Source organism: Triturus cristatus, chromosome 4_1 (assembly GCF_964204655.1).
Source record: "Triturus cristatus chromosome 4_1, aTriCri1.1, whole genome shotgun sequence".
NCBI lineage: Eukaryota > Metazoa > Chordata > Amphibia > Caudata > Salamandridae > Triturus > Triturus cristatus.
Window position 1 is genome coordinate 1,110,898,289 of NC_140585.1, and position 10,415 is coordinate 1,110,908,703.

The window sequence follows — 10,415 nt, forward strand, 5'->3', positions numbered from 1 at the left end:
GTAAATTTCCAAATTTTCCTTTCTTTAATTGTCTCCTCATGTTTTGCTAGTCTTGAGTTGATTTCTTCACGACTTTTTTTAATGAGCTCTTTTTGCTCATGCGCATCCAGTGCAACATTTAGCAGTTCAATTTTCTTGATAATTTCTTGTCTGTCGATCTCCGCATATTTTATCAGGATCGATACCATATTCATGGATGCTTCAAGGTTGTTATTGGCCCATTCTTTTAGCATTAAAGGATTGGGGTTTTCGAAAGATGGCGCAATGAGTACTCTGAGACCTCGTGGTACTCGACCCACTTCTTTGTATTTTTCCAGGCTTTTTTTCTCCCACCATTTTGTAAGTTCTGTTTTTAGTAGTTTTTCTAAGCTTTTCAACATATTTCTAACATCATGATTGATACTTGAAGTGTCTCTGCTTTCATTATGTGCTGCATTCGTCACTGGAAGATTTGGAAATAAAGCATCTGCGTTAACCACCATCCTGCAATGATCACAGTCTCGATCACAACAAACAGGTACGGACCGCAATGTGGAGATATATTCTTCTTTTATTGTTGCAGATTTTTAAAGTGCATGGGCAAAGTCTCTGTTACAGCAAGTGCCCAGCCTGACGCGTTTCGACTGCCCAACGGCAGTCTTGATCACATGACGCGCTGGACCTATCAGTGCGCATATATAGTGAAATTCAAAAGAAGCACATGATACATTTTATCCAATCAATGTAAAAATAGAATGCGAGCATGAATAAATGGTTTTCCAATTCCGCCACAGTGGGTAACAGATAAACACCTATTATATACTTTTTTTTATATAAATATAATTCATGGAACATATAAATAACAGCATAGTGCTTCTAGTCCCTTTATGTACATTGTACCAAATAATCAGCTCGCTAAATTTTATTCAATTATTTAGGCCAAAGCAATGATAACATATTAGAAACTTCGTACTTTTAACTTTCTGTTGGCTTATATCAACCATTGAGTATAAATACATCTGATATCAACAATTGGCCTAATAATATTTTTAAAGTTGGTACTCTAAAAATAAGTCTATTTACTCATTAAATGGTAATTTGTTATGTGCAAAATGTGCATATAAGTGCTCTCGTGCAAAAGTACATAGTTATAAATTTCAAAATATTGAAAATATAAATATATAGCAGCATAAGTACAGATGTCCCTTAAGTAATCTCTTCATTTCAATTTCCTAGTCAGTTCCAAAGCTTCGTACTGCCGTGTCCCAATCTTCAGTTTAAATACCCAGATGTATCTAATGGCAAAAAAGGATTTTTTTGGTTGTTATATATCTGTCAGTAAGTAATCAAAACAAAGAATGGACATAGTGTCCCAACTTATTGATGTTAATTAAGTATATTGGTAATAAATAGCCGGTAGAAGTCCTGTGAAACTTAATAAAATCGAGGAAACCTCAAATAAAATCAAGTAAAACCAGGGATGACACCAACTAAACAATCACTATCCAATCCTTTGACATGTGACATACCATTATAGATCATATATAGAAAACATAAATATAGCAGCCAACAATTTTTAAAGTGCAATAATCATAAAAATATGAAATCTAGATAAAATCCCAAGGCTCCAAAACCGGCAATATCCTCTGTCACAACCAGTTAAAATCTAGATAAAACCAGACTAAAACTTGCCCATAAAAAAGGAATAAAAGCCCGTCCAACAGCAAATCTCAGATCCGTCATTCAATATTAAGTGTTATTGAACCCAACTATTCTTAAAGAAAATTGTGCAAATCATCGCTGTTATTGAGGCCATTTGGCATTTTAGTATCAAGTAGCATGATAAATTCAGATTCTACTTGTCTCAGTCTCTTTTCTCTGTTGCCCCCTCTGATGTTTTTGGGCACTGAGCTAATAACAAAATATTTAAGATCATCAAGGTTATTGTTATGTACAAGTTTAAAATGTTAGGATCAGAGTTGACCACTGCTCTAAGATGTTGTAATATCCTGTTAACAACTTGCAGTTTAGTGCTACCTACATATAGTAAATGGCAGGTACATTCCAAAATGTACATAGCATAATCTGTTCTGCAAGTGTAGTGTCCTTGTATTTTAACAGGTTCCCTACTGAAGGCAGTGACATATTCTGAAGTATTTTTTTCAAATTAGCATGCACGGCATGAACTACATTTAAAAAACCTGATCTCATTGTTAGCCAAGTATTGGAAACTGTTACTTCCGGGGTATTTCTAACTAATGCATCTCTCATAGAGGGTGCCCTTCTGAATGTTAGACTAGGTAGTTTAGGCAAGATTTGTGACATTGTTATGTCTGACCGGATAATTGGCCGATTTTTATAAAGGATCTTGCGAATCTGTCTTTCCTGTTAGTTATCAGTCTTATATTGTCTATTGATTCAACAATAGTTGTATCAGTGACATTTCCAATCTGGATGAATGTTGTTGGGATCTCAGATACTTCAAGTACACATCTGTTGTCACTAATACAATCCGCTTTGTCTCTTGCTTTTGTTAACTCAATGGCTTTATATCTTCTTTTTAAAAATCTATTGAAAGCCTCCTTTTGGTACTCTTTAAGATCCACATCATGACTACATATACGTTTAATTCTTAAGAATTCACCGAAGGGAATACTTCGTATAAGGTGTTGGGGGTGTGCACTACTAGCATGGAGTACAGAGTTTCCTGCCGTAGGTTTCCTGTGTAACCTGGTATGGATTCTGTTTTCTTCTATGTGTATTTCCACATCCAGAAATTGTACTTTTTCCTTACTTATATCAGATGTAAATTTTAAATTCAAAGCATTGTCATTCAAATTATTAATAAAGCTCATAGCTGCCTCTGGCGAACCTTTCCAAATCAAACAAACATCATCAATAAATCTCCACCAATGGAGAACATGTTGGTCAAATACGTCTTTGTGAGTGACCCTCAGGACATGCTCCTCCCATCAGCCCACGTGTAAACACGCGTAGCTAGGAGAGAAGCATGCCCCCATAGCCACTCCGCGTACCTGTTGAAAAACTTCCTTATTGAATAGGAAGTAATTGTGAGTTAGACAGATCTCTACCATCTTGACCAGCATCTTATTATGTTCATACATATGTATGCTCCTTTTATTCAAATAATGGTGGATCGCATTTATGCCATCACTGTGATGAATACTAGTATAAAGTGAACTCTTGTCCATCACAATTAGCAAATAGTCCTCCTCCCATGCAACTGTTTTTAATTTGGTCAGAAAGTGTCCAGTGTCCCTGCTAAATGATGGTAAATTCTCCACAAATTCATGTAGAAAATGGTCCACATATTTAGACATTGCCTCAAGTAAACTTTTTTGTGCCGAAATAATCGGTTTTCCAGGGACTGGTGTCACCTTTTTATGCACTTTTGGGATAAAGTATAAAAAAGGAGTCATAGGATGGTCATTTTTTAAGAAACTGTACTCATTTTTAGATAGCAAACCCACACGCTTCCACTGTGCCAATTCGCCAAAAACATATTCTTTGTTGTGCCTTAATTCCTGGAAGTTGGCTTTCCTGTAACAGTTAGTATCTTTTAGATGCAACCAAGCTTCTTCCATATACATATCTCTTGGCCAAAGAACAATATTCCTGCCTTTATCGGCTTTGTTAATGATGACTACAGTATGCTTTTGTAATTTGCACATGAGTTTTGTATATTTAATTTCAGAATATTTTCTTTGCCGATTTTGTTTTGAAACCACCCGATTCAACTTTTTTAAATCTTCCACCATGCAGTCACTAAATACATCAATTGCATCCCTTGGCATCATTGGGATAAAGGTAGATGGAGGCTTGAATGGACTGGTTGCTGGTATATTGCAAATAATGCCTGCTTCTAAAAGATTCCCCTGTGTTGATTTTTCCTGTGTGTCATTTATGTCAGCCAAAGTTTGTGCTACAAGAAGAGTGCTCACATCCGCAGCTTGGAGATTAGAACACAACACCTGTGCAGAGCTGCTCTGTGAAGCAATATTTACAGCTTTCCTTAGTTGGAAGTGCTTTCTTAGTTTGAGCTTTCGAATGAATTTAAAAACGTCTACTCTTGTTTGTGTGTATTTAAAACAATTTGTAGGACAAAATGACAAACCCAAAGCCAATAGTTGTTTTTCTGCAACTGACAACGTAATTTCTGATAAGTTGACTACTGTATTGTCGCCCATTTCATTTGATACCTGGTTTATTTCCTTCTGTTGTAATTTTTCCTGTCTCTTCCTCTGAAACTTGAGTTTCCGCCTCTGTTTCCTCCGTTGGTTTCTTCTGATCCTTGTTTCTGCGCTTGATTGCGCGGTCTTAGAGTTTGCCGGCGGTCCTCCACTAAAAAAGAAAGCTCCTCTCCTGGTGCGAAATTGGTTGGTACTTGAGGTGCCTTTTGTGCAGCACCGTCATCAGATTCATTGCTGCTGTCAACACTACTCATTTCTATGGAAGAGAAGTTACTATCTATTGGTGCGCCAGAAGAAGCTGTGTTGTTTGTATTACTGTCATTTGTTAGTGCTCGGCATTTTATATTATCAAATTTTCTCGAACGTGAAAATATGACCAGTCTCATAGTCACGTTTGTCTCTCGCAAATTTATAGACTTTTCTTTCCTTTATAGTCTCTTCATGTTTTTTAAGCCTTGCTGTTATTTCTTCCCTTCCTTTTTTGATTTGATCTTTGTGCTCATTTTTTTCCAGTAGTATATTGACATCATCTATTTCTTTTAGAATTCCAACCCGGTCAATCTCAGCATATTTAATTAGTATTGATACCATATTCATCGAGGCATCCAAATTGTTCGTTGCCCACTCCTTTAACATCATGGGATTTGGATTTTCAAAGGAAAGCGCAATCATTACTCTAAGACCCCGTGGAACCCTGCCCACCTCTTTATACTTTTCCAATGATTTCTTTTCCCACCATTTTGTCGTTTCTATACGATGAAGTTTCTCAAGCTTTTTCAGTTTTAGCATCATTATTGGTGTTAGAGTTATTCATTTGATCTGTTCTTATTGTTTCAACTTCTGTAATGTTAGAAAAAATGGCATCTGCTGCCGCTTCACGGTCCTTGAGCGCGTCTGCTGTTGAAAGCATAATAGCTATATAAATCTGCTTATACCGAATTACCAATTGTTTCTCTTTTGTTTGGTATACTAAATATGCTCCACTATCCCTTCTACTCGTAATATTTACTGAATATTATATATATATATATAAAACATATTTAAACTTTTCAGAAACACACAGTCACTGGATGATGTCGTCAGTGATGTAATTCGAGATGCCATCAGTGATGTCTTGATCATGTCATGAGTGATGTAATATGTGACATCTTCAGCAGTGCATTGCGGGGCGCGAGTTATAGTTAGCTCAACTAACTATAACGGCCGAATTACTCTCGTTTTGCATGCGTGAAATGTCCACCTAACTATAACGTCCCTGAAACCTGTGTTTTTTTCAGTGAAAAAAAAAATATATATATATATAACTGTTTTTCATCCTTCTTAGGAAAATTATAACTGATTGGTTAATTCTGAGTTTGTCCGAACTGATTCATGGTTGATTAGTCATTTACTGCTTTATGAATAGCTAGTAGTATCCAAGCTTGTGCAATTTAATGACCTGCTTAAGCCACTACACCACTAACTAATGACATTATCTTATAATTTCAGGCCTTGCCTATGCACTGCTCGCCGGTGTATCCCCTGGCTATGGACTGTACGCAGCCTTTTTTCCTGTCCTAATCTACTTTGTCTTTGGAACCTCGAGGCATGTATCAGCAGGTATGCAAACTTTTCATTACATACGGGGTAAGGAGCGTAAAACACCTCCTTGTGAAATATGTACAAAAGGAACTGGATTAATTAGACAACACATTCATCGGAGCATGCACTGTTTTCAGGTTCTGCCTCTAAGGAGCTTGGCTGTCTGCATTTGAAAACCTTTTGTGTGTGTGTGTGTGTGTGTGTAGATATATATATATGTATATATATATATATATATATATATATATCTCCAAAACAGTTCCAATACAATGCGCTCTCAGTAATCAAAGTACTCCAGTTCAATCGATTTCAACAGGGGTGTTTATTCTTACAACGCGTTTCAGCTTGTTGCAAAGCCTTGTTCACGTAAGATTAGTGCACAACACATGAGGATTGATAAAGTTTGCAGTGGTGAACATAACTGAGGGACAACAACCAAAACCTGTTGCAATGTCAAAGAAAATTGGCAGACATATTGGAATGGTAAAAAACATAAAGAAAATTGGTGCAAATGCACTTGTTCATACATGAATGTATATATTATGAGAGTATTACGCCACACAATTGTGTTGTTCAATCTAATGCCTCCGTTTTGATATCATGTGTAATTGTCAAACATAGCTATTGCCGACGGTGAATGTCTCCATAGCCTATTGATCAAAACAACGCATCTCGCAATAGTCCTTCTCATACATGTGTATGAGCTCCGAATCTTGTTCTATATGTGTGTCAATAAGCCAAGTGGCCATAGTCTTCTACAACTTGCGCAGAATGTTAAAGTAAAACATTCTAATAGTCACGAGACAAAATTGCGGTGTCACGGATTGGTTGTTGGTGGCAAGTGCCCCCTGACACAGTGCAAAGAAACATAACACAACAGCAAAAACAACAAAGGACAGTTCAACATGTGATAGTGTGGTCCCTCCAATTTCACCTACTGTACTGGTCCATCCATTGAATTAAGTGAAAACAGGGGAAAAGGGTAGGTTGCCCGTGAAAGACTGTAGGCAGCCTTTTTTCCTGTCCTAATCTACTTTGTCTTTGGAACCTCGAGGCATGTATCAGCAGGTATGCAAACTTTTCATTACATACGGGGTAAGGAGCGTAAAACACCACCTTGTGAAATATGTACAAAAGGAACTGGATTAATTAGACAACACATTCATCGGAGCATGCACTGTTTTCAGGTTCTGCCTCTAAGTAGCTTGGCTGTCTGCATTTGAAAACCTTTTGTGTGTGTGTGTGTATATATATATATATGTATATATATATTGTGTTACGAGGAATTTCCGAAATATATATATGTGTGTATATATATATATATATATTCACTTAAAAAACCATAGGTTTCACACACGTTATAGTTAGGAATTAGCATTTAAAAAACCTTGCAAATTCACTTAAAAAAACATAGGTTTCACACATGTTATAGTTAGGTGGACATTTCACTCGTAAAAAACCAATGAAATTCCCCCGTTATAGTTAGTTCAGATAACTATAACTCGCGCCCCCGCAATCCACTGCTCATGACGTCACATATTACATCACTCATGACATGGTCAGTGGCATCACTCATGACATCACTGATGACATCATCCTTGTGATAGAGTGGCGGTCGCGCGAGTAACCACCAATCAGAATTACGCTTTCGCACGTTAGGGTGCGCGCACGGTGCGCGCACGGTGCAAGCTTATAGATATATATGTACTTTTAACTGCAATTTTCTCAGGAACTACTGAACAGATTGACTCCATATATGCAAAAGGCACATGCCTGACCTGAGGACTACCTCTCTGCCAAATTTCAAGTAATTCTGTTCAGCCGTTCGGGCTGTACCTTCGACTAAAGGTCCTATGGGAAAATGCATGGGGAAAACGCGTTTCGGGACCCCCCTTTTTTCTCTGCCCCCACTTGACGAATCACCCCGAGACTTTCAGGGTAGGAGCTGAGCGGAGCGCCCCATTAGTTTTGAAAATTTCGCGAGGATTCGTCAACCGGCGCCAAAGTTATTTAAAATAGAATTTTGAGATTTCCTATGGAAACACGGTCCTAACTATAACTATCTACTGGCGACCGCCAGTAGATAATGGTGCCGATTACGATCCGGTAAAAACCGGGTACGAACCGTCGGTCAGAGCGTATTCTCCGTCCGACTCGTACCCGGTTGTAAAACATTACAAACATGGAATTACGATTCGCACGGAAACACCATTTCCGTACGAATCGTAAAAAACACCGACCGACGAAAATATGCATACAAATGTGATCCGGGAATGCTGCGACGTGACGTCGGGACGCTTCCAGGCAGCGTTTCACGACCCAGGAAGTACGATTCGAACCGACAGCAGTCCGGACGGCAATATTTTTACGGCACCCAAAAAGTGCCGGAAATGCGAAGTACGGCGCAAAACGACCAGAGTAGGTGGCCCGGTAAGCGCCGTACCCCCCCCAGCCCCCGCAAGTACGCGCCGTACCCCCCCCAGCCCCCGCATGTACGCGCCGTACCCCCGTGTATGTACACCCGAGTACGTGTCGAACCCCCCCGTGTATGTACACCCGAGTACGTGTCGAACTGTACGTGTCGAACCCCCCCGTGTATGTTCACCCGAGTACGTGTCGAACCCCCCCGTGTATGTACACCCGAGTACGTGTCGAACCCCCCGTGTATGTACACCCGAGTACGTGTCGAACGCGCTGGGGGTACGCACCGTACATACACGGGTGGGGGTACGACTCGAACGTACACGGGTGTACATACACGGGGGTACGGCGCGTACATGCGGGGACTGGGGGGGGTACGGCGCGTACTTGCGGGGGTACGGCGCGTACTTGCGGGGGCTGGGGGGGGTACGGCGCATACATGCGGGGGCTGAAGGGGGTACGGCGCGTACTTGCTGGGGCTGGGGGGGGTACGGCGCGTACCGGGCACCTGTTTGGACGTCTCCATGGTTGCTATTGGAGTTCGGTGCGGACGGTCGTTTAACCATACGGTTGTGCAATCGGATGCCCGGGACGGATCGTGATTCCCCGGTCGGACTTCGCTTTTCACGTTTGTACGGTAAATCGTCCGAGGACGTGTCGGACACTTTTTCCGACCCGAGGACGTGTGGGGAATTATTCCCAATGCGACTCGTATGGGCTTTTTACCATGCGAATCGTGATTGCCAGTTTGTACGGCACTTGTACGAATCGTACGGTAAAAAGACCGGATACGAGTCGTACGGGAATTTTTTTTACCGGATCGTAATTGGCACCAATGTGTATATATATATATATGTGTATATATGTGTATGTGTATGTATGTGTATGTATGTGTATATATGTGTATATATATATTTGTGTGTGTATATATATATGTGTATATATATGTGTGTGTATATATATGTGTATATATATATATATATGTGTATATTACCTACTGGCGGTCGCCAGTAGGTAGTTATAGTTAGGACCACGTTTCCATAGGAAATCCGCAACATTCTATTTTGAATAACTTTGGCGCCGGTCGTCGAATCCTTGTGAATTTTTCAAAATAGGTGGGGCGCTACGCTCCGCTCCTACCCTGAAAGTCTCGGGGGGATTCGTCAAGCGGGGGCTGAGATAAAAGGGGGGTCCCAAAACGCGTTTTTCCCATGCATTTTTCCATAGGACCTTTAGACAGAGCTACAGCCCGAACGGCTGAACAGAATTTAATGAAATTTGGCAGAGAGGTAGTCCCCAGGTCAAGGAAGTGCCTTTTGTAGGTTTGGTGTAAATCTGTTCAGTAGATTCTGAGAAAATAGCATTTAAATCAATATATATATCTGTGGCAGCTTACGGTGCGCTTACCGTGCGCTTACCGTGCGCGTACGGTGGCGTGCGCGAGCTCACATCTGATTGGCTGTTAGATCTTAGTAAACATTCGAATCGGAAGAAAGGAGGAAGTGTCGGCCGCCATTTTGTCACTCGCACTGTCAGGGGGGTGAATAAAAAAGGTGGATAATGTGAAAAGGGGGCAGGCTCGACAGTTCCTGACCCCCTAGCCTTGGTCAGGGGGTCCCAGAAGGACCCTCAAGGGCAAAAATGAAATGTATTTTTTTTTCGAAAAATCGCCGAATGCGCGTAGCGTACGCGCACGGTGTAAACTGCGAAATTCCGCGAATTTCGCGGAATTACGCGTACCGTGCGCGCACGGCAAAAAAAAAATTGCAAAAAGGAAAGCTTAAAAAAAAATAAAAAAAATTGGGAGGTAAGGTTGGCTCTTATAAGAGCCGTTGGGTTAATACAGGGATAGAGGAAAGAAAGAATGGGAATATTGTAAGCGTCTACAAACATGCTGGTCTATCTTATTGTTAATAAGGGGAAGACTGATCTCCCCATAAACAATAAGACCACCACATCTTGTACACCTCATTTCAACCCTCCCAAATCGAGGGTTAATGTCCACAGGAAAAGAAGAAGGTGATGCTCCCACCTCAGAGGAAGGGCTCAGCTGAGCTGCCGATGATGTACTCGGCTGAGCATCTGAGGTTGGGCTCTGGTGACTTACTGAAGAGTTTTCTCCAGTATGTCGAGCAAAGGTCCTGGGATGTCTATCCTGCAGGTGTCTTTTCATAGAGTGATTTCCAAAGGAATATTTCTTCCTTGGATTTCCTCTAGATAAAA

General features: G+C 40.5%; 1 protein-coding gene across 2 annotated transcripts in view; it reads left to right on the plus strand.

Annotated features, from left to right (window-relative positions):
• LOC146856095 (chloride anion exchanger-like) overlaps positions 1-10,415 on the plus strand; it is a 503,531-nt gene that overhangs the window by 156,933 nt on the left and 336,183 nt on the right. The window contains exon 4 of one of the 2 annotated variants that reach the window (XM_085654115.1): positions 5,679-5,789. In XM_085654115.1, coding sequence (XP_085510241.1) covers positions 5,679-5,789 — 111 coding nt within the window. Of the gene's footprint in view, positions 1-5,678; positions 5,790-6,770; positions 6,840-10,415 lie in introns of those variants that run through there. The other variant, XM_085654116.1, reaches the window with a different exon arrangement.